This window comes from Pectinophora gossypiella, chromosome 3 (genome assembly GCF_024362695.1).
Source record: "Pectinophora gossypiella chromosome 3, ilPecGoss1.1, whole genome shotgun sequence".
In the NCBI taxonomy this organism is placed as follows: Eukaryota; Metazoa; Arthropoda; class Insecta; order Lepidoptera; family Gelechiidae; genus Pectinophora; species Pectinophora gossypiella.
This window is the reverse complement of record NC_065406.1, coordinates 9,325,060-9,349,576: the sequence shown is the minus strand read 5'-3', so window position 1 is coordinate 9,349,576 and position 24,517 is coordinate 9,325,060. Positions and strand designations below refer to the sequence as shown.

The following is a 24,517-nucleotide window of genomic DNA, read 5'->3' as shown; positions in this document are numbered from 1 at the left end:
AAAATGTTTGTCTAGTCAATATCCAATATTATTTATTTGCATACTATGATGGTTTATGATTTGCATACATAATGAGTTTCACATCGCTGACCCTTTCGGGCACAACAAAATAGAAGTTTTAAAGAGAGAAGGAATCTTTTCAAAATTGTAACATCAGCTAAGGCATTCACTAGTGCTCTAGTGACATTTATTAATTAGAAGTTCTATTGTTTTTTTTATAAAGATTTTGTCACTTTTTTCTTCTTTTAATATGTTAGGCAGTTTATTGTAAATTTTGATGGATATCACATATATGAGCTAGAAGGACCTAACAAGGCCTGATAGTCTAATCTAGTCTGTGTCGAAATTTGCGAAAAATCTTTTTTTTTTTACGTGACTTATTTTAGATTTGCCGCAGATGGCATTAACTATTTGGCCGGACAAATGGCGAGCGCTGAAGGCTCACACCCGGTATAACGTTTAAGACAACAGGCCTGAGGGTGCCCAGTTGGGCGCGAACCTCGGCTGAGGGCGTCGTCTGAAAGGAAAAATATTTGAAAGAATTAATCGACTCTAGTGGGTCGATAGCGATAAGCGCTGATTGAGGGAAATCGTCGACCACGCCAGCGGGGTCGGTATCGGGGTCCTAAAGTTGATTAGCCGCCTCTATGGCTAGAGTAATCGGGTCGTCGGGATCGTATATTACGTCCTTCGGACGCCGATACTTTTCAGTACCGTCCCTAAGCGGGATGTATTCGGAAGCCGCAACTACCAGGGGATTTGGGCGAAAAAATGTCGAAACTTTGAATGTGGCTCCAGGGTTGACTTACAACTCATAGCTTTTTAATTGCCTTGTTATTTAGTTAATATGATTGTGTACCTATACTGTAATTACCACATAGATATGTGACGGAAGACAGTTTGTTTTTAAGTGCTTCCGCAACAACTAACTATATAATCGCTGGACAATTTTAAACCAATTTGACAATAGCTGTATGTAGCCAAGGCCCTTTGAAGGTAACGTACCTGTGACAACCACGAAACAAAGAATGTAACAGTAAAAATAATAATTTTACAGAAAATCAGAAGTTTAATTTCGTTGGTTAATCGTTTCAAAAAAGAGTTTAGCTTTTGTCCGTTTACCTACTAGGTAAATCGTCAGCCTATAGTAATTTCCCTAGCATTATCCCGTTTTTTCAGGGTCCGGAAGATTTGACAGGTCTGGTTTTTTTTACAGAACCGACTGCCTGTCTGACCTTCCAAAACCAGCTCAATACAGGTTAGGTCACATACCTCCGAAAATGCATTTCTCAGGAATGTGGGTTTCTCCACGATGTTTTCCTTCACCGCTATGTGATAATCATTTGTGATCCAAACATGAATTCGAAAACAAATTCGACAGTTATTGGTTTAGGCCTGTGCTGGATTCGAAGCTGCAACCTCATAGTGCAAGCGTTCTACCAACTGGGCTACCACGACCACGGCTTATATCGCCACCTTATAGTGAAAATCACATAAGCGCTTTTTCGAAATATTAAATTCGGATTTTTTTTTAACAAAACCTCGAAATAACAGGCTAGTTTTAATCCCGTTCAAAATCTCTCACCACACGTGTCAATTTTTACCAGAAATTAAATTAAATGAAGGAAATAAAGGAAGGTCCATTACTCACTGTTCACAGGTCTGTAATTTTCCTGTTGCTAAAGAATTTGTAGAATCGCATCTACTAGCCTATCACAAAAAATTGGTACTGTGCCATATTGAGAACCGTTAAAATTTTGTTACACAAAATTGCACAATATTTTTCTAGTGATGAATCTTTTTTCCGTGTGGGCACGGTTCATGAATTCATAGTACTGGTTTCCACAACGACATTGCTTGTTTTTGTATTATATTGTACTAAGGATTGCTCGCCTACAAACCATTCTGTAGTTTGGTGAAACATAACATCTACAGCCTATAAACGTCCCACCTCAACCGAGGGTATAGAGTATACTCCACCACGATGCTACACAGCGGTAGGTGGCGAAACATAATTTTGTAAAACCATAGAAATCATTTAAAAATAATAATAAATTTGGTTTGAGTACTATACTAGTCAATATGGGACTTTCCAGTCTAAGTTCCCCTAAAAAAATTGGTAGCACTGTACAGATTTACGTAATAACTGTCAATTTTTTCGATGCTTCGGTACCTACATAATTATTCAAAAATATAATGTAATGGCAGAGGCCAGAAATATATAGAATTGTGTTGCTGACTATATTGCTTCTCTTTATTTTCATCAGACTAATAACGGTTGGACGATGTTGTGCTTTGGTGTAATAACAAGGGTCATCATTTACCTACATATAGGTATACCCCAAAACAAAGATAAAAGATGTTTGTTATCCATGAACTTAGAAGGTTAAACGAGGGCAAATTTGTACAGCGCCATCTATAGGTATTTCTTCGGGGGAACGTAGCCTTGAGAGTTTCTCATTGAAGTAATAATAAGCATAATATAAACGGTGTAACTAGCTTGATTAGTTAGTACTTATGCTATAGTCTGTGACACTGACTTAATAGGTATAACTCTGCCGATAAATGACAGGCATGACGTCTGAATACTGTATTACAATGTACCTGCACATTTCTCACTAATAACCTTATGTAACACGCCAATGACCTCTATTTCGGAAACCAAAATAAAACCCATCTCTCGTTACCCAGAAAGAACCCGCGAAGCAAACTATTATCATACCTATTGCGACGTCAGACGGTCCTCAGTAACAATTTTTTTAACAGCACAAAAACACCATTATTCGTATTACGTAAACCTTAAGCAGAAGTAATAAGGGTGATACAATGTCTACGTAAGAACGGATGAGTAACCTTGGCCGTGTCTAATTCACGGTCAATGCTGTCGGCGATATATATTGTTTTTTATCTGTCACTGTAGGGTAATGAGTTTCGCTATTATAGGTCAAATAAGAGACTTGACCAGAACGATTGGTGGACCGTTCGTCCGAGTGCGGGCGCTCACCTGTCGATAAACCGCGTGGCGTAATATTGCGAAATACTTAACCTACGTCCTTTAAGCTAAGCGCACAACGCAGACAACATTGCAATGTTAAATCAAGTAAGGGTCAGTGCACGTCTGCGGAGTGATAGCGGAGACAAAACTTTGTCAATAAATTAATGTAAACATTTACCTTTTACGCTTTTCTGTATGTTCCATACCGCTTCCAGATGATTGAGGGCCTGTGCTCAGCAGTGGACGTGTATGGGCTATTTATGTTACCACACTTATTACTTTGAGAAAGATCTACAAGGACGTACATTCACCAAATTGGAGATATCCTTAGAAAATGTTCGTGCGTGTATGAAACGATTGATGAATGTGGAGGAAACAAGAGAAGTATGTTAGGATCGCAGCAAATGGAATTCCAGTCTCTGCTTACCGCGGTGGGAAATAGGCGTGAGTTTATGTATGTATGTGTATAAATATTTAAGCATGTAGACATGTGGTCCGCTTCATCCATTTAAGTCAGTAAAGTTAAATAATTAGCGCATTGGCTTCGTTGTCACCTCTCGGGTATGTTTGGACTTCTAGTCCGCTTTAGATTGAAATGTTATACTTCGCATGTGTATGGATTGTGTGTATGGATATAGTACTTGTCTATTTATGTACACAGTACGTAAGCTTTTCTACCGGATTACAATGGTATAGATAAACGAGTACGTGCACGTGGGAATAATCACGATAATTAGTAATTATAGTATAGGTAGTATAGGTGTGTACTAGGTAAAGATTATCAATCTTAAGATCATTGCCTCGATTCCTGCAGATACCTCTTAATTTTATTTTAAGTTATACCCGTCATTTTCTTATCCGCCGAAAAGTTAATTTTAAAATGAATGAATAACCCGTGCGAAAAAAATGGCATCTCGCTGGTGTGGAATCCGTTTGACGCGCTGTCTACTTAATTCTGTCGGGTTATTGGCCGATGTAAAATTCGATGTAAAAAGACGGTTGTTTTAGATTTCTGCTTAAAATTGACATGTATTCCACAATTTTTATGCCTGTCGATTAACCGTTCCATTTTTTTTTTCAACGGATAAGAAAATGACAGGTATAACTTAAATCAAATTAGATGGCGCCTGCAGGATAATTATAAGTTAGGCCTGCTTATAAGTGCTTATAAATTCCATATTAATTGCGAAACTCTTAGCGTTGCTCGTAATGTGTTGAAAATTTTTTAAACAGCCTTCCATTCTATTGTTCGTGAGAAGATATTCTTTTCTTAGCATAATTCTAATCGAATTAACTTGATTATGTAAGTATATTCGCTTAGAAGTCGCTTGTGATCAAGCAGGATGTTTCATGGATTTTGTATTGTTTTTTATAAATACACATCTTTATCTAAGTTCAGTTTTGTTATATTCACGATACAAGAGAATAATAATTGTTAGTTTGTCGACACTTTCAGTGTTAAAAACACGAACTAAAAATAAAGTAGGTTTGAAATAGTATTTCGCGCCACGAAAGAAGTCGGCGGATTTTAATGAAACTAGCTTGACAAGTCATAATAACTATGCAGAATCTGCGACAGTAGCGCCGCGGCCTTCGGGACTTCTTTCGTATACGGTTTATCTTTTAGTCTTTGTTTTGTAGTAACACTGATAGTCTCTTGAATTTCTAAATAAGGTGCGGAAGTGAATGTTATGTAACCGGTCGATATTTCATGCGATTTCAGCTGCATGCGAGTTCTTAAAGTAAATATTATTAAGTACAACTCTTTGTGCATTGGCTCGGTGGGGTATTGAAATGAGTCAGATCTCTCCGTTTATATCAATTGCTCTTCCTGTTGTTCTCATTGTGCTCGACAAACGAGTGACAATCATATTGTTACACACAACACTCATACACATACAAGTAACAAGATGTTTCCAGCGTTCCAATCAACCGACAAACAGTGGCAAAGAACTTTGAAGATTGTTATGATATCTGTTTGCTTTGTACTCATATCAGTGCAGTTATTTGCTTTGTGATATGTTTTTATTTTACTTCACACTCTACTGACTTTTTAAACATGACTTTTTAAGGAAAATAGAATTATAATTAGTGATCGGATATTCGGGCGCTAATACCTAAAGTTTGCTAGTTGACTATTATAGATAGCACTTTTGTAGGTATTAAAAAAATCCCGCGGTGTTGGTTTTTTGTACTTGTTAATTTGTCTGATAAAGTAAATAAATATAAATAAAGTTGCTAAATAGGTATAATGAATGAATGAATGTCGTTTGAAACTACTTTTTCGATAGTACTAGTTTTCATTCATCGTTGCGGGCGGGGAAACCAAAGGTTCCAGCCCAGACATAACTATAACATTTAGTGGTTCCACCAGACACCATAAATCAAAATAAAAAGTATGATAATGAGAAATCTCTTAATGTATCTTAAGAAAACATCAATATTTAAATATAAACAGTGAATTAAGATAATGCTGTTGTCAGATAACAATCTACTACTTTAATACCTACTTCGCTATGACACACTTATGATTAGATAAATACAAGTACCATTGAGGATATCACTTATCGTAGGATTTTCTATAAATCTGTGCATAATCTGGCGCTGTGATAAGAGGGGACTGTATACAAAGTAACATCGTACACTTAGCAACAAAAGTGTCTGTCTGTCCGTCTGATCGCGCTTATCTCCTAGTACCAGTACTATGTTTTAAATTATAAATCACTAGCTTCTGCCCGCGACTTCGTCCGCGTGGCGTGTTATAAAAGAGAGATCTTTGTGTGTGTGGGAGTGCATATCAAATTTCAAGCATGTAACTTATGCAGTTTAGATTTTTTCATACAATTTTTTTCCCGCTAACTTCCATTTTTCAAAATACAGCCATAACTAAACTTTATATTTACTAAGGTATGCATGCATGCTAGATTGCAAACATCTTATCTTACGCGGTTTCGATTTTTTCATACAAATGTTTTTTTCCGCTAACTCCCGTTTCCGTGGGAATTTTGCAATATTCTGTTGCAACTAAGCTTTAAGTTTGCTAAGGTACCTGTATGCCAAATTTCAAGCGTCTAACTTAAGTGGTTTAGATTTTTCATACAAAAAGATTTTCCCGCTAATTCCCGTTCCCGTGGGAATTCCTTTCTTAGTGCATCTCTACGGTACCTAAGCTACGTCCCTTCCAAATTTCAAGTGCCTACGTTTAGCCGTTTAGGCTGTGCGTTGATGTGTTAGTCAGTCAGTTTCTCCTTTTCTATATTTAGATGAAGCTTACTTTATACTTCGATTTTCGAATTTGGAATCAAGTCGAAAGAACCATCTGGTTTTAAGTTAAAAACGCAGCGACGCTTGGGTTTCGGCCGTCCAACACTCAATTCTATTATCTAGGTTTCTTATATTTTGCGCCCACATGCAGTTCGCTTTAAGAAAATAGAGATAAGACCACGTATGTACACTGTCACCTAGAACAAAAGAAAATACTCAGAAAACTGTATCTTTATAATTATCAATCTTAGATTAAAATACCTAGACGGTGTTTCACGCATGAACATAGCTTACAATTTACATTTCTCGGCACGTAGATCTAATTGATTGATAATCCATTGTGTACCGTTGTATTGTTTGTAAAGGTATACCTAAATAATGTGAAAAAATATTCAACATTTCTCCAAACGTACCTACTACAAACTATAATGTTATTTGTTACTAATAGATGCTACACGTAATTTAGAAGGCAGTTTAGTAGAAGACAGTACTAGCATTTACTGCAATACGAGTTCGAGGAGCTCGGTGGCGCAGTGGTAAACGCGCTCGGTCTTCGATTGTTGAAGTTAAGCAACTTTCGCAAAGGCCGGTCATAGGATGGGTGACCACAAAAAAAAGTTTTCATCTCGAGCTCCCGTGCTTCGGAAGGCACGTTAAGCCGTTGGTCCCGGCTGCATTAGCAGTCGTTAATAACCATCAATCCGCACTGGGCCCGCGTGATGGTTTAAGGCCCGTTCTCCCTATCCATCCAAAGGCCCGTGCCCCAAGCAGTGGGGTCGTTAATGGGCTGATGATGATGATGATGATGACTGCAACACGTGGAACAATAATGTAACAGCCAATAAGTTGTATACGAGTAAACTATGCAGCTTCAACGCGTCAGGGAAAAAGCGTCAACATCAATGGTGCTAATTCCAGTACACACCATTTAATTTTATTTTAAGTTATACCTGTCATTTTCTTACCCACCGAAAAGGAAAGGGACGGGTGATTGACAGCTCTTAATCTTAGAAAGAATGAGTAAATGAATGGATAACCCGGGCGAATCAAAAAGGTATCTCGCTGATATGCAAACCGTTTGACGTGTGCTGTCAAAATAATTCTGTCGGGTTATTGGCCAATGTAAAATTTTTAGACGGTTGTCTTAGTTTTGTGCTTGAAATTGACGTGTGTTCCATAAATTTTATGCTTGTCGATTACCCGTCCCTTTCCTTTTCAAAATGACAGATATAACTTAAAATAAAATTAGATGGTGTTTACAGGAATTAGCATCACTAAGTCAGCTTTTCTACGAAAATCAGTGTAATTTCGTGTTTTGACGTTTAGTAAAAAGTAACTGATTTGACTAGTTGGAAGCTAGCCTATTCTCTCTTCCTTGAGCTTTCCTCTTCCTGTCCCTCAGAATCCAGCAGCCGCGGATGTTGGGCCACTTCATGGGCTATTTCCTCCAGGCCGACCGTGGGCTCATGCACAAGCAATTGACGCATCTACGGGACCAAGTATTTAGTGACCGGTCTAACATTACCAGTAGGATGTGAGCGCATTCGTAGGTTCTAGCTAGATGTACTCCTTAGATGTAGCTGTTTGTTTTTCATTGTTTTCTGGGACTGGTAAATTTATCTAAAGAACTCTGTTATTTTCGTCTATTATTTCTGAAGGTAAAATAAAATTAGTTTTGGTTCCACACGTAAATAAATTTTGAGTATGACTTCGATAGATTTAGTCTTTCATTGTTTGGTATTTCATTGGAACGTTTTTACTATTTATAAATAGAATACCTAGATGGTACGGTTTAGCGTTTATAGATATTCTCTGTAGGAAGATATGTTTTTCTTCGACCTTTGTCGTAGTATCATGTCACTGGGAGCAGGAAGTGATTCAGTAGAATATACATAAGGCTGAATGTAGGCATGCGTTGTGCACGCCCTTTTAAGGCATTCAATATAAAAGTTCCCTTGTCTAAGTCGTTATCATACGAACTTGACATTGAACGATTGCAATGAACGCGTACGACTTATGTCATTATACGAAGTTAACATTGATCTTGATATTACGAAGGCTTTTATGCGGAATGCCTTATCGTTTTCCGAATATTTTTATCATATTTAACTATACGTACAGGGTGTTAGTGGCATCGTAACGAAAACTTTGAGGGATGATTCAGAACATGATTCTGAGTTTAACAACAAGTGGAATTTTCCGTTGCAAAAGTATGGAACTGAAAACAATTAAAAAAAACGCCACTAAAATTTTCATGAATTTTCCGATTGGAAATTTCACTTGATATAAACTCAGAATCATGGTCGAATCGTCCCCCTCAGTATTCGTTACTATGTCACTAACGCTCTGTATATTATTGGAGTACACATTTTCTATTAAACATTATAATTTGGACTGTCTGATTTAAAGTGTTTTTTCTGGCACATGAAATTTTTGCTCCCCGTAACGTTAGCCTGTATTTTTTATGGTTGCAGTTGCTACTAATTACTTAATTTCGTGAGCTATCGTGGGTGACTTTGCAAACTGCCGCTCATCATCTGCATTTTTTTGCTAAAATTGTGTCTTATTGACAATAGCAAAGGGTGCAAATCAGATTCGCCAAAAATTTCAGATAGGATAGCGACATCACCGACGCCATGTCAGGCCTTTTGGTGGCTCAATAGTAACCCTGCCACCAGGGTTGATGTGGTCAGTCATTGATCTCACAACCGACACGAGAGAAGAAGAATAATATCAAACTGCATTTTAAATTGGACAGTCCCTCATCCGCATGAATATAGCTGATAACTCGAAACCTATTTGGTAACGATTGTCCGAAAGTATAAGATGATCCGTCTTTCGGAAGTCACGTTAAGCCGTTCGTCCCGGTTGCTACTTACTGATGTTAGTACGTAGTTGTTACATTAGCCAAGTCAGGGGTTTATGGCGGCTCAATAATAACCCTGACACCAAGGTTCATGAGGTTAGTCATCCACCACACAATCCACACGATAGAAGAAGACTTGAAACTTATTGTAAGTCTGATATGATTTTATACAGGGTCGCGCAACCGGTGTTTTTGGGGAAGCTAGTGGAATATTACACTCCTCATCAGGACTCGGTGAACCAAAATGAAGCGTATATGTATGCGGGCGCGGTGGTGCTCTGCTCAGCCCTGAACGTGTTCGTCGTGCACCCCTATATGATGGCTATCCTTCACATGGGCATGAAGTTCAGGGTCGCCTGTTGCTCGCTTATATATAGAAAGGTAAGTCCAAGCGAACCGATTTTCATATTAACGGTTTATGTAAACTTATGGATGAATGTTCAACACCTCCGCGATTTAGGGTTTTCCTAGTGCGGGGTCCGCCAGTAATGTATACAATTTAAAAACAACACAAAAAAGGTTTACCACCATTTTCATTGTTTGCGAAATTTACATAACTTTATTCCCATTTGGGGTTAGCCAAAGATGCATCGCAAGATGAAGTAAGTACCCACGCTTCAACGAGGTAAAATATTAATACTTTCAAATAATATTCACACACAGCTTGTATGAAAAAAGTTACGCCTAATTTACTTATCGTATAACGTAAGGGCATTAAATCGTAAAGAAATTATTCATAAATTAAACTATTGATTTCTTCGATAGGTATAATTGATAATGAGGTCACGCATATAATGTTTAGTGTAGTCGCTATTGCATATTACGCGAATATTAGTGTCTTTTCCTTCCTTTTATAAACGCTCATTTCGATGGAAACCTTGGAAACAAAGCTAGAATTTGATAAACAGCGGTGAGACAAGTGATGGGTACAGGTCTGAAGTTTTTGAGAACTAAACGCGGAATAACTTTGCACTTATAAGTACAATTGAAATTATTTACGTTATTGTAGCTCTAGTGCTTATAGACAAACGACAATAATAATTCATAGCCATTTTAAGCTTAAGCGTTCCGGGCTGGGATGTCTTGTAACATTCTAGTTTTTATTTTTAATGCGTAATTGTGTTGACCAATATAATGCACGCTGAGTGGGGTGGGGGCAGCGCTGTCAACTCAGTATTAGCTTAACGCCCATGCGGTACGGACGTATTGTCAACATTGCGTGCTGTGCATAATCAAAGTACCAATGTCTAGTTGTTATTTGTTACCCATACCAATGGGTACCTATTATGGTAAGACGCCACAGTGTGTACGCGTCGCGGATCGGTTTCACGAAACCTCCCGCTCCTGCCCGCAACCCTCACGGCATCTGTCGCCCTCGGTGTCTCTATCTCTGTGTGTTGGCTATAGAGAAGAATATGTAACTGTAAAATGTAACAGATTAGAATGAACAGGAAAATCCACTTGGTATTAACTCAGAATCATGGTCTGAATCAGCCCCCTCAGTATTTGTTACGATGTCACTAACACCCTATCTACTTGTACGGCTACTTGTATGAACCCGTACAGGGTGCAAGTGGCATCGTAACAAATACTGAGGGGAGTGATTGAGCTCATTATTCTGAGTTAATATCAAGTGGAATTTTCTATCGCAGAAGTATAGAATTGAAAATTATTAAAAAAAATACCTTAATTTTGCGATGAAAAATTCCGCTTGATATAAACTCATAGTCATGGTCTGAATCATCCCCCTCAGTATTCGTCATCATCTCTCGTCGAGACATCTCATCATCATCTCTCGTCTCTTTCGCTCTAGGCGATGTTCCACATATGTGTACAGTAATCATTTATTTCTGTCCCAGTCCCTCCGTCTATCAAAAACGGCGTTGGGCGAGACGACGGTGGGCCAGGTGGTGAACCTTCTATCCAACGACGTGAACCGTTTCGACGTGGCCATCATATTCCTGCACTACCTATGGATCGGCCCGCTGGCCACTGTCATCGTCACATATTTCATGTGGGAGGAGATCAGCTGGGCCGCCATTGTTGGTGTCGGCTTCATGCTTGCGTTCATACCCCTGCAGGGTGAGTGAGAGTTTAGGTTCTGGTTTTACTTGGCCGTCAGCCGCAAAGTAATGTGATAAGATCTCTGTCAAAAGCATTTTTAAGCCGAAGTAGTTCTTCTGACGATGTGTGCAAGATGGAAAGTTGTGTGCAAGAGTTCGCTTTTAACGTTTTGCTTTTGCCCACTTTAGGTCCCTTGTAAATGTGTGTGCAATAAAGCCTTCAGTCATTCAATCTTCACTTGGGTTAGGGCAGCCAAACCCAAATGAATGAAAATCAAGAAAAATATGAAGAAAGTAAGACAATGCAGAAAGTAATGACAGGCACCATCAATGATATTTTCTTCCGTTCAAAAAAGACTATTAAGGAGGATAAGGGAATTGATTAGTGAGGTTTTAAGCCAAAGTACCCACACCTCACCGAGTTTTCTGTTATACCAATGCGGTAGGTAGCCATACCTCCGCCTATTAGGGAAAGATAATTATTAATATTAATTAATATTTTTATTTTCCACCAGCCTACCTGGGCAAGCGCACGTCTGTGTTGCGATTGAAGACGGCACTTCGGACGGACGAGCGTGTTCGTCTCATGAACGAGATCCTCTCAGGCATCCAGGTCATCAAGATGTATACTTGGGAGAAACCCTTCGCGGACCTCGTAGCTAAGGCTAGGAAGTAAGTCACTACATAAATTGAACTTTTTGGTCTTCTTCTATCGTGTGGGTTGTGAAGTGGATTACCGACCCCATAAACCCTGGTGTCATGATTATTATTGAGCCGCCATAGGCCCCTGACATGACTCATGTAACGACTACGTACTTACATTAGTAAGTAGTAACCGGGACCAACGGCTTAATGTGCTTTCCGAAACGCGGATCATCTTACTTTTGGACAATCTGGTGATTAGCCTGTAATGTCCTAACCAAACTAAGGAACACAAAATGATTTTTGTGTTTTGTCCCCACCGACATTCGAACCTGCTTAACCACTGGACCACGGAGTACTTTTTGGTTATAAAGGAGAGTATGGAATAGACCAACATGTTATCAGAACATTTTGGTACCAATTCTGCCAAACACCAGCTTAAATTTAATTTCCGTGACAGTTTTGAAAATATTTCTATCTCTGTCTGGCAATTGTCGTAAATGAAGGAAGGTTATTGCAGTTGTCAAACTAAATCGGGTCCGCCAGGATCTGTATGGCATACTGTGTTTGTAGTAAGTATGACGTATTGAAATTACAAAAATGTTTTATGCTAGCTTAAAAGTAATTGGCTATATCCGTGGATTGTTTTTACATATTATGCACTTACGATATTTTCGTCTGTATATCTTCCTATCCACAAGGTGAAATAACTTTTCCTGCACAAATCCTAATTTTATCTATGACGTAATAGTCTAATTTTGGATCGGTTCAACGTAGCAGCTGAATAAATATTATTCGCACGAAGCCGTATCAGGACTTGTACCAAAGTAATTGGGTTAGATACACACAAATTAAAATACTTGCGACTGAAATAACTATTTATGGTACGTAAAGTGATGACCTTGGTAGCCCAGTTGGTAGAACACTTGCCTCTCACTTTGAGGTCGCAGGTTCGAATCCAGCACAGATCCAATGATTGTTGAATTTGTTTCCGAATTCATGTTTGTTTGGTGAAGGAAAATACATTCCCGAGAAATGCATTTTCGGAGGTATGTGACTTAACCTGTATTGGGCAGGATTTCCCTTCGCGGGTTGGGAGGTCAGACAGACAATCACTTCTGTAAAAAAGCCGGACTTACCAAATCTTCAGGTTATGTAAGCGGACCCTGTGAAAAACGGGATGATGCTAGGGAGATGGCACGTAAAGTGATATCCGTAATTTCTAATAGGATATCAGAGTCACATGAATTGCAATTTTTAATTGGAAATGTGTATAACTTATAAACGCACGCTTTTATTATTTGGGAGATCCAGTTCTCAAAGAAAAGTCCTGGTTTCCTCGAAAGCGGAGAAAAGGTTACGTGTAATTGTAAAATTATAACCAATTTATTAATTGGTTACCTTAACCCTTCAACAGACACGAAATCAAACAAATCCGCGCGACGTCATACATCCGCGGCGTGTTGACGTCGTTCATAATGTTCACGACGCGCATCTGCCTGTTCTGCTCGATCCTGGCGTACGTGCTGGTCAACAACGTGATCAGCGCCAAGCAGGTGTTTGTTGTCACCAGCTTCTACAACATACTGCGACAAACCATGACCGTGTTTTTCCCCCAAGGTAAGGAACTGTTTGCAAAAACTTTGCTAAGTAATTATATGCATCTATGCCGAAGACGCTTAAGTTCCGAAGCAATTTTCTGATTTGTCCTTCCCTTTGGCCAAAAGTTGTCTGATTTATTGTTTCTCTCACATGGTAAGTGGTACAAGTTACAACACAATCGTACAAGCGTCCACGAAGAAATCCCAGCTGTAAAAAATGCCTGAATGAATGCGTCCCTAATCAGAAATATCGGCCAAGAAGTAGCTGTCGTATCAAATCATTTACCACAACATACTCACGCCTGTTCTGGCATTGTGATTATGCAGAGCTGCAGTTATGTCTTCGCGACACTTGTGGTGTGGTGTCCAAACATAACTAGTGACAGGTACTAACCCAATATATCGTTTCCTTGCAGGTATAGCACAAGTAGCAGAAGCGACGATCTCAATAAAGCGCTTACAGAATTTCATGTTGTACGAAGACACAAGCAAACCCGTGCCCGGTTTAGCCGAAATTCAGACATCGACCAAACCACCGAAACAGCTGTTGGACGCTGAGAAGGAACCTATAATTAAAGAACTTCCAGAGAAGTCGAAAGAAGAATTATTAGAGAAAGAACAGCCTGCAACTGATGGCGTTGAGGATGAAGCTAAAGGAAATGGTAATTCTTTAAATTAACGCGTTACTTTTGGCTCTTAAGTGGTGGGCAAAAACTTCTCCATTTTTCTCTGTTTTGTGCGTAAACGGGCCAATTCCTCTGGTAAGCATCAAGCACGCTGTCTCTTTCGATGTCTTATACTCGTATTGAGGCATCCAACACGTGGCGGTCTGCGCCCATCGCTCAGGGTGCATGCGACGAACATGCTCCAATCTATTCTAAACAACTATTCTTGCTTTCTAATCCACAGGTAAAGCGATGCTAGCCCCTCTAGAATCAGGTGAGGAGGACAACGAAGAACTAGCAGCGAGTGGGGCGGACGCGCGCTCCGTGCGCCTGCGCCACGCTACGGCCAAATGGGTCGCCACGCACTCGGAAAACACGCTCACTGATCTATCACTCACCATCAAACCTGGCAAGTAAGTTATAGGACGCATTTTTATCGTTAAACATTGTACTTTATTTGTGTTGGAACGTATTTGTTGAAATGAAAATTTGAAACGGGATATATTTAATCTAAAATCTGGCTCATTTGTCATTGCCTCAGCGTTTATTTAAAATTGATGCCCGAAAATTGGGCACTAGTTTTTTAATGAAGTATCTGTCATCTGAAGAGAATACCAGACCAAATGCAGTTTCCAGAAACTAATAGAAATTACTAAATTCAGGATCAGTATCGAGTATTAGTTCTTTAAATAGGCATCTTATATATCTTAATTCTTTGTGCCTATGGCACTAGTTGGCGAAATCCAGCACCATCACCAGTATCATTTTTATTAAGGGGTCCGCTTACCTAACAGGAAGGTTCTCTTCTTCTTCTCTATATAGAAACTATCAATCTAACCTTCCAATGTACTGGGAATTAAATGTCATAATGTATATTATGCAGGATGATCGCAGTGATAGGCCCAGTGGGCGCGGGCAAGTCGTCGTTGCTGCACGTGTTACTGCGCGAGCTGCCGCTGCAAACCGGCTCGCTGCACGTTGGAGGCTCCGTCTCCTACGCTAGTCAGGAGCCTTGGCTATTTGCTGGTATGTAAACTACACGTACGCTCACGAGGTACATCCATCGCAAGATGAACTAAGTACCCACGCATCATCGAGCTTTCTGTCTGACCAACGTGGTAAACCGTTTCGTCGAATGCCACAACACATTTCTGTTCCTAAAATTTTTGATCACTAAGTTTTTTTTAATACGTTGCGACATATCTAAACGAAATAGTAGAAAAAGAGTATAGTAGGTCTTCCGATTTGGGCTTGTCGAGTTTTCCTGTTTTTATTTTCCGCTTTACATGGGGAAAGATTTAAGATTGGCAATTATAAAATAAAAGATATCCAAAGGAAAATAGCCGATATATGATTAGTCTCACCATCCAAAGCTATTCGAAAGATACGAAAGAATGTGCTGTCTTCCATTTCAGCGTTTGTAACACCTTGAAGAAATAAAGACATTCCGTATAACAAATGTATACAGATTTTACATAATATTACTCCTACAGGCAGCGTCCGCCAGAACATTCTATTCGGGCAGGCGATGGACCGGCCGAGGTACAACGCTGTGGTGCGGCGGTGTGCGCTCGACCGCGACTTCCAACTGTTCCCGCACGGAGACAAAACTGTTGTCGGAGAGAGAGGCGTCTCTCTTAGTGGAGGTATTGCCTTTATAATTGTAATACTCGAAGATTCTTTTGTTTTCAAAGAAAGTACGTTATGATTAGTCATGAGTACGGGAAAGTGACGAGTGAGTGGTGATCGGAGTGTGGACGATTGTAGTGAAGTTGCAGCGCTCCAACGTCAGGTGGCGGGAAAAGGAGTGGGGTGAAGTCTAGTCACTGTCTATCAGTTTCGATCAGCTCGCGCATGGCGACAGACGTCGACTCGTCAGTATTTGTGGGGCCTCATAATGTGAAACAAGAAAAAAACCTGTGTTCTGGAACATTGACTTAAAAAATACCTTCTTTCCTAGGTCAACGTGCCAGAATCTCCTTAGCCCGAGCGGTATATAAACGCGCAGACATCTACCTGCTGGATGACCCGCTATCAGCAGTGGACTCCCACGTGGGCCGTCATCTGTTCGAGTCCTGTCTATGTGGCTACCTTCGCAATACCACGCGGGTGCTCGTCACGCATCAGCTGCAATTCCTTAGAGACGTCGATCAGGTAAAGCTGGAAATCTACTGGGCCTAAGCCGGAACTCTTAAGATTTGCTTTAACTTTACGGACAAAACCTTTCACGCCGTTGGAAATTCGGCTCAGAATAAGCTATAACTATTATTTTGTATAAATAGAATTCAGGAAAGCTGCACCAAATCATTAGGCGTTCTTATTGGTGAATCCATACACCAATCACCAATCGGTTTGATTTTGTGCTACATGTGATACAAAACTTTACTGAAACACTCCAATAAACAACATGCAATGACCCACAGATAATAATCCTGAAAAACGGCACGATAGCGGCTGCGGGTGACTTCGAGACCCTAAGTGCATCTGGCATGGACTTCGCTACACTATTGGAGCGCGACGAGGGGGAGGACGACAAGCCCCCACCGGACACCACGGCACAGACTGACGAGGAGTCACTACACGGCAGCTTCAGGAAGCGACAGATGAGCATACACTCCGTAAGTTGAAACTTGATGATATATATGAAGATTGCAGTAGAAGGACTTGCGACGTTGTTGGAGCTCGATCAGGAGAGCTCGACAAGCCCTCGCCGGAGGCGTGAACAGTCTTTATAAAAAGTGTGTATTCAAGCACCTGGGTGGTTAAAATGGCCACATCAAATCAATTAATCTAAAAAAGCAATATTGTTATTTGACATTTGTTTGCATTGCGCACATGTCAAATTGCCATATTAAAAATAAATAAAAATAAGTAAAAATTGGCGTTGGTATAGTCTTGACTATTTACTAGTCAAGACATGTACACGCGCCGATGTAAAACTGAAGTTGTTAACAAAACTAACCCTTGTTTGCAGGTGAGTTCAGTAGACAACCTAACAGCGACGGCGCCGCCAGAAGGCACGCGAGAAGAAGCGGAGTTGCGTTCAGCGGGCGCGGTATCAGGCGCAGTTTATGGCGCGTACCTGCGCGCGGCCGGCCACCCGCTGCTGGTGGCGCTGATGTGCAGCGTGGCTGTGCTCGCGCAGCTGCTCGGCTCCGGCTCCGACTGGTGGACCAGCTACTGGTGAGCACAGATACTTGTTATGAGTGAATTTTTGAAAGTGCCTCTTAAAGTGTCATCGTCATTTCTCCAGCGTTATCCCGTTTTCACAGGGCCCGCTTACCTAACCTGAGGATTTGATGGGTCGTCGGTTTTTTTTAAAGAAGAGACTGCCTAACCTCTTAAAGTTATTGCCTCTTTAAGTTGTATCTTTGATAATTAAGAAAAGTTCGTTGGAAATCAGAAATTGAACCCAGAAGAAAGCAAAGTTTACATCCCTTACTGTTGCAAAAAACATAAAACTTTCTCTACTACATAGACAGTTGTCCTCCGTAGCAACTAAATGACACTAAACGCTTGAATTATAGTGTTTTTAAGTTACGAATAATGTCATTAATAACTGGCATCTTAGTAACCAACGATAACCAGTTTAGAAAAAGAAAATTAACACAATGTTTCTTACATTACAGGGTGAACCTGGAAGAAGAGAACCCTAACCGTGTTATAAATGCGTTGAGGACGGGTGACAACACGACCCACGGTCCCCTGGAGTCTGTAGGCAACGTTACCGACGCCCTCATAGACGACGCCGTCTACCTCGGATCCGGTCTCACGCGATACCAGTGCATATATATTTATTCAGGTCAGTAGACTACTAAGTAGACTGCTAACGTTCTCCGTGGTCCAGTGGTTGAGCGTTTTGCAAAAATCACTTTGTGATCCCTAGTTTAGTTAGGGCACTACAGGCTGATCAGGTGATCAGCCTTCTTCATCTTACTTTTGGACAATCAGGTGATTGTGTATTATATATATATTACAAAAATGTTTTGTCCAAAATTACATTGCATTGTTATAAAATAAAAATAAAATCCATACTCATGATTAGAAACATACGTAACTTCGTCGCGTTCAACTAGGCGTTTAAGTGTTCTGAATCTGACCTGGTCCAAACAACTACACTAGCGGCATTGCCCGTTGCACAGTCACTGACAGGCGTTGGACCAGGTAAGACGCAGATCTAGGAGTGACCCCCTCTGACTATATATATGTCTGTTGTATTGTATATTATATATATTTTTGCATAGAGTGTCCGGAGTGTGCGTACTTATTATGATAAAAATTGAATTCCAGGCATGGTGATCGCGCTAGTAATCGTATCCTTGCTCCGTTCGTTCATGTTCTTCTCAATGGCGATGCGCGCGTCGACCCGGCTGCACAACAATATGTTCGCGGCGATCACTCGTGCGCCGATGCGCTTCTTCCACGTCAACCCTTCTGGCCGGATCCTCAACAGATTCTCTAAGGACATGGGCGCTGTTGATGAAGTGTTGCCTTCGGCTTTGTTGGATGTCCTGCAGGTAAGGTCGTAGAGTAAAACCACATTCGATTAACAAAGTTTTGGAAGATGCTTGTTCGTTTCTCATTAGTAATTGTTTTCAGTAGAAAGCATTCTTACAGTGAGACGGATCGCTTGGTGGACCTGGAGGGTTAAAATCGCCACATCGAAGCAATTCATCTAAGAAAGCAATATTGCTATTTGACATTTGTTTGCATTGCGCACTTACTTTTATATGCGCAAATGTCAAATTGCAATATTACAGTGAAATAAAAAGGAAAAATAAAAATTTACTCAATATTTTATTCCTTCATCGGTGCTGATTCCGGTACACACCATCTAAGTTTATTTTAAGTCATACCTGTCATTTCTGATCCGCCGAAAAGGAAAGGGACGGGTTATCGACAGGTATAAAATTTATGGAACACACGTCAATTTTAGGCAGAATTTTAAAAACCCCTTACAAAATTTTATATTGGCCAATAACCCGACAAAATTAAGTTGGCAGCACACGTCAAACGGATTGCATATGAGCGAGATGCCTATTTTACTTGTCCGGGTCATCCTTTCATTGTAAAATTAACAGTTGTCAATCATCCGTCCCTTTCCTTTTCGGCGTATAAGAAAATGACGGGTATAACAACAAAATAAAATTAGCCACTGTCTTTACTGAAATTAAAAGTAGTTAAAAATAATTAAAAAACACTAATATATTTGTAATTTTTTTTGATAACTATTGAGGGTAATAAACGCGTTTATCTTTTTCCAGATCGGTCTCTCCCTAATCGGTATCGTGGTGGTGGTAGCAGTAGTAAACTACTGGCTGCTAGTGCCGACAGTGGCTATAGGCGTGGTGTTCTACGGGCTGCGCATCTTCTACCTGGCCACCTCGCGCACCATCAAGCGCCTCGAGGGTGTGAGTGAGTCATCTCTGAGGCGCACCGCCTTTTTAGTGAACGTTGCTTCTGCTCATACACTTGCTATTGCAGAATAAAAAAATATATACATTTAAAGAATTAATACCTTAGCTTAAAAATGACGATAAATCTTTTATTTCAACTGCTTTCATGAGAATTAGTAATAAAATGAATTATGCTTTACTTTTACCACCATCAAACTCTCCTCTAGCGTGAATAATATTCAAGCTAATTTTATGGTGTAATGTTATCTCTAAAATTTGTAAATTGTTTAAAATGTATTCGAGTGCACGTAATGAGTACAAGATGCCCTTTTTTGACCTTTGTTTTTGTAGATTTGCCTCTGATGACATTCCCAACTTGGCCGAATAAATCAGTGCCTCTAGCCACGTACGGTCACGAGCATCTATGCACACACTTTGGTACCATGTCACATGATGTTTTTTGACATATTGCACTGTAAGTCTCACTAAATGTCAAATTATGTTAGTGCGACAGAGTCCTAAAGTGGGTACATTATATTGCTCATGACTGTACTCGGTTCATATGGAGATTTCGTAGAAGTGTCACTACTTGGTCACTGCACACGTTACGTGTAAACAAGGCATAGCAAGTAGTACAGTGATGACGTATGTTCGCAGCGCGCAGTCCTGTGTTCTCTCACCTGAACGCCTCCCTACAAGGCATTACCACTATCCGAGCGTTTGGCGCACAAGAGGTGCTCATACGCGAATTCGACAACCATCAGGACCTGCACAGTTCTGCTTGGTAAGTGTTACAATACATAAAAAGAAAATTTAAGATCTTTTACAAGGGAGGATTATTTTCCTAGTACCGGAGGGTACTTTTAAGCTTTTAATTTTCGTTTGGCAGCTCTTAAATTATTGCCGTCTTTCACTTACAATACCTACAAGAGATGCAGAGTTTTAGCTCAAATTAAGTCAAAATGAAGTTGGTAGTCCCGAATCGACACCAATCCTGGTCTGAAAGGTCTTTAAAAGCAACTTCAGCGCTGCGCTGTACAACTCGACCACGAAGGCGTCGCGTCGTTGAGTTTGTTGACATTTGTTTACGCTGTTTGATAGGAGGAAGCGGTTTGCGACTGTGTTCCTCGCAAACCGCTTCCTTCAGGAGTGTGTCTCACCTAACGTAATATACTAATGTTATAATGATACGTATCACAGGTACATGTTCATCGCGAGTTCACGTGCGTTCGGGTTCTGGCTGGACCTAGTGTGTGTCGTGTACATTGCCGTTGTCACGCTCAGCTTCCTCGTCATGGGAAAAGGTGAGTCAATCCGTAATAACAAAGTTTAACTCCTCGTCAGCTAGGGCCCAGCCTATTGCAGTTATCGGGCACTAGTCCTGGAAACCACGTAATATCAATTATCTATAATGCAAAGGTTAATTTAAGCTCACAAAGTCGAAATCAGTGGTTTAGACCCCGAGCCGGGATAATAAAGTTCCAAGTGTGGTTTATGACGAAAGACATGTTGACTAAACGTGTTGTGGACGAAGGGTTAGCGTTCTTTATTCATTCAATTGTTTATATTTATCATACAAAAATAAGAGTCCACTCGCATCGAAAGCAAGCATTGCAACTTGCCTTAATTTATACCACGTAAATATGTGTAGACAATATACCGGGTGTTAGTGACATCGTAACGAAAATTTTGAGGGATGGACGTAAAAGTATGCAACTGAAAATAGTTTTAAAAAAGAGCAAAATGTTCATGAATTTTGCGACAGAAAGTTCCACTTGATATTAACTCAAAATCATGTGGTCTGAATCATCCCCCTTAGTATTCGTTACGATGTCTCTAACATCAAATCAAATCAAATATACTTTATTGCACAGAACTAAAATTTCAACAATCAGACATAACACATGAATAAAGTACAATTTGGGCGGCCTTATTGCTCTAGAGCAATTTCTTCCAGGCAACCAACAAAAGGAAACAAACATCCTGTATACCTTACGTATTATATTTTTGTTGTTTTCCTTGCAGAGGAATACGGTGGCAACGTCGGTCTGGCCATAACGCAGGCGATGGGCCTCACCGGCATGTTCCAGTGGGGCATGCGGCAGTCCACCGAGCTGGAAAACCAGATGACCAGCGTCGAAAGGTATGCCTATACTTAACGTTTATTCTGGAAGGGTCCATGCAGCTTGTAAAAGATATGGGGCGATGAGGAATATCTTTCTGTTGAATCATCTTAATCGAATCATCATCATCAGCCGTATGACGCCCACTGCTGGGCATGGGCCTCCCCCAAGGATCTCCACGACGATCGGTCCTGCGCTGCCCGCATCTTAATCGAATATAAATATTTTTTAAGAACCACTTTACTATCGCAAACTGAGTCTTATGATACAGGTTCTTAGCTATTATAAGGCACAGGGCATTATAGTAACCAGCATGTTTTCTATATTATTTCCTAAAATTTGAATGCATGTTTCAAGTCAAATATATTTTTTTAATTTAAACAAGTTTCTGAAGCATGAACGATGACACCAGACGTTAAACCACAAGGCCTTCCAGTCAGTACCTTGAATAATCTGTTGAGACGTTGGCTACCAGCTCAGACATTCACCAAGTTGCACAAAGCGCTATATTACCTTCATGGATATAATGTTCCAGAGTTTTTAACTCATAAATAACCATTTTTTTCAACAGAATACAAGAATACTCTAAGGTCGAATCGGAACCACCTCTTCAATCGGAGCCCAATAAGAAGCCACCGCCGTCTTGGCCGGAGCAAGGCCGCATTCAATTCCGGCACGTATTCCTCTACTACGCAGCTGGCGAGCCAGCCGTATTGAAAGACCTCACACTGGATATAAATCCCAAGGAAAAAGTGGGCATCGTGGGACGAACTGGTGCCGGCAAGTCCTCACTCATCAATGCGCTCTTCAGGTAAGAACCGCGTTGATGTCTCCTGAAAAGATTTTTTTACTCCAAAAACTGTTACCAAAGCATAAGTTCATATGAGTATTCTATACAGAACCTTAGATTCTGTACTAGGTATGTAATCTCCAGGTTAGGTAAGCGGACTCCGTGAACTCGGGATAACGCTACGGAGATAGTAGGTATGTAAGTATCCGTCTACTTTGTCGGAATATGACAGAAATTACTACTTTTAGACGTCAGCCCGTAAGGATTTCTTGACAGTTTTCTTAAATTTTGCACCGGGTATTCTTACTTCAGTGTTCCTTATTTATTCGCCCAAGCAGACAATGCCATCCAAGACAAATCAACTGTAAATAAGCCATAAAAAGTCTTGTCAGCGCTTTAAGTAGGAATCTTCTTTTCCCAGGTTAGCAACAATAGAAGGGGACATTATAATCGACGGGCGCGAGACGTCCAAGCTGGGGCTCCACGAGCTCCGCAGCCAGATCTCCATCATACCGCAGGAGCCGGTGCTCTTCTCCGGGACCATGCGGCATAACCTCGATCCTTTTGATGAGTACCCCGACCAGATACTCTGGAGAGCGCTTGAGGAGGTGAGCGGCCCATTAGTGTCTGCAGTTCAACTTGAGCAGTATCGGAGCGAACGGACCGTGATCGGCATTTGCGAATTGCTATGAGTTGTCATGGCCACGTTTGATGCAGTTTGAATGATAGATAGATAAAACATTTATTTGGTCTACAGACACATGCATACAAAAAGAAAAAGATTAGATACAGACAACCAATCAACAGAGACGAAGCTCTGTATTAAAAACGCCAGGTATGAATACTCCGTACGCTCCGATTCCGTGCAATTGGAGTTGCTTTTTTAATTTTATTGCATTAGCAAATAGTTGTATACTATCTCTTTCGTAGGTACTAAGCTGTATAGCGTTAGTGGGAAGAGACATATCTTTCGTCTCTTTCGCGCTAGGTGATGTACTAAATCTCTGTCCTGCTGCCATTCTAATCATGCTATGAACGAAACGAGCAAAACGAGTCCCAGATGTGACTGGCTTTAGGCCACTTTACGTGTTAGGTCTCTGATATTTAGGTATTATTTAAGCATTAGAGTTAAAACTTTGTAAATATACTTATTGTTCATCAGGTGGAACTAAAAGAAGCAGTGATGGAGTTACCAGCGGGCCTCAGTTCGCGCATGTCTGAAGGCGGCGGCAACTTCTCGGTCGGCCAGCGGCAGCTGGTGTGCCTGGCGCGCGCCATCGTGCGCCGCAACCGCCTGCTGGTTCTCGACGAGGCCACCGCTAACGTCGACCCACAGTCAGTATAACTTCTACTTAAAGTCGTGATAACCCTGTTCGTAGAACGCGTGGCACACATCTTGGTATCACGGATGCGACTCCCGCCTCGGGAATTTGTGTAATTGAATTCATGCTTGGATGACAGATAATTGATACCACGTTTTGATTTGTGCACGGTTAATGGCAATACTCGCCCCCTATTTCACGCGATTAAAGCATAGCTGGTGAGGAATGGAAGTATATATTATACTCCTCTGTCTACTTCTTCAGGTCATACATACCTTAATGAATGAATGACCCATTTTTTTTTATTTTTTTTTTAGAACGGACGCCCTGATTCAGACAACAATTAGAAACAAATTCGCCGATTGTACCGTGCTTACAATCGCGCATCGTCTCCATACTGTTATGGATTCGGATAAGGTAAGCTTTTTGTTGGAATATTCGCAGTAGTCCCCTCTAGCGTTGTCCCCCGGGATGACTGTTGAGAATTTCCGTCCCACTTGTCACAACCGGGAAGAAAATTCCTTGTCACCTCAGGGGATAACTCTAGAAGAAGCTATTGGGAATAAACCATTTTTTATTTTTTTATTGAGCTAGATGCACCGAACGCTATTACTAAATAAAATAAAAAATCATGTCTATAACAGAAATTCCAAGAAGAGCTTACATGGAACAGATTAAAGAGAAGGCGAACGTCGTGTCTTATAAGGAGGTGAAGGAATTGGTCTTTGATAGACAAGAATGGAGAATGCTACACCGACAAGAGCGTGGCTCTTAAATTAGTGATGATAAC

At 40.6% G+C, this 24,517-nt stretch overlaps 1 protein-coding gene across 3 annotated transcripts in view; it reads left to right on the top strand.

The window, feature by feature from the left end:
* The window catches only part of LOC126381789 (ATP-binding cassette sub-family C member 4-like), a 32,297-nt gene that overhangs the window by 6,253 nt on the left and 1,527 nt on the right, over positions 1-24,517 (top strand). For 2 of the 3 annotated variants that reach the window (XM_050031269.1, XM_050031268.1), the window contains exons 5-25: positions 9,299-9,506; positions 10,985-11,207; positions 11,704-11,860; positions 13,248-13,450; positions 13,848-14,093; positions 14,341-14,509; positions 14,980-15,122; positions 15,590-15,742; positions 16,057-16,250; positions 16,520-16,714; positions 17,071-17,279; positions 17,726-17,898; positions 18,387-18,613; positions 19,361-19,511; positions 20,150-20,276; positions 20,693-20,796; positions 21,518-21,635; positions 22,187-22,426; positions 22,827-23,013; positions 23,568-23,740; positions 24,045-24,144. In XM_050031269.1, the coding sequence (XP_049887226.1) occupies positions 9,299-9,506; positions 10,985-11,207; positions 11,704-11,860; positions 13,248-13,450; positions 13,848-14,093; positions 14,341-14,509; positions 14,980-15,122; positions 15,590-15,742; positions 16,057-16,250; positions 16,520-16,714; positions 17,071-17,279; positions 17,726-17,898; positions 18,387-18,613; positions 19,361-19,511; positions 20,150-20,276; positions 20,693-20,796; positions 21,518-21,635; positions 22,187-22,426; positions 22,827-23,013; positions 23,568-23,740; positions 24,045-24,144 (3,700 nt within the window). Of the gene's footprint in view, positions 1-9,298; positions 9,507-10,311; positions 10,415-10,984; positions 11,208-11,703; positions 11,861-13,247; positions 13,451-13,847; positions 14,094-14,340; positions 14,510-14,979; positions 15,123-15,589; positions 15,743-16,056; positions 16,251-16,519; positions 16,715-17,070; positions 17,280-17,725; positions 17,899-18,386; positions 18,614-19,360; positions 19,512-20,149; positions 20,277-20,692; positions 20,797-21,517; positions 21,636-22,186; positions 22,427-22,826; positions 23,014-23,567; positions 23,741-24,044; positions 24,145-24,517 lie in introns of those variants that run through there. The other variant, XM_050031270.1, reaches the window with a different exon arrangement.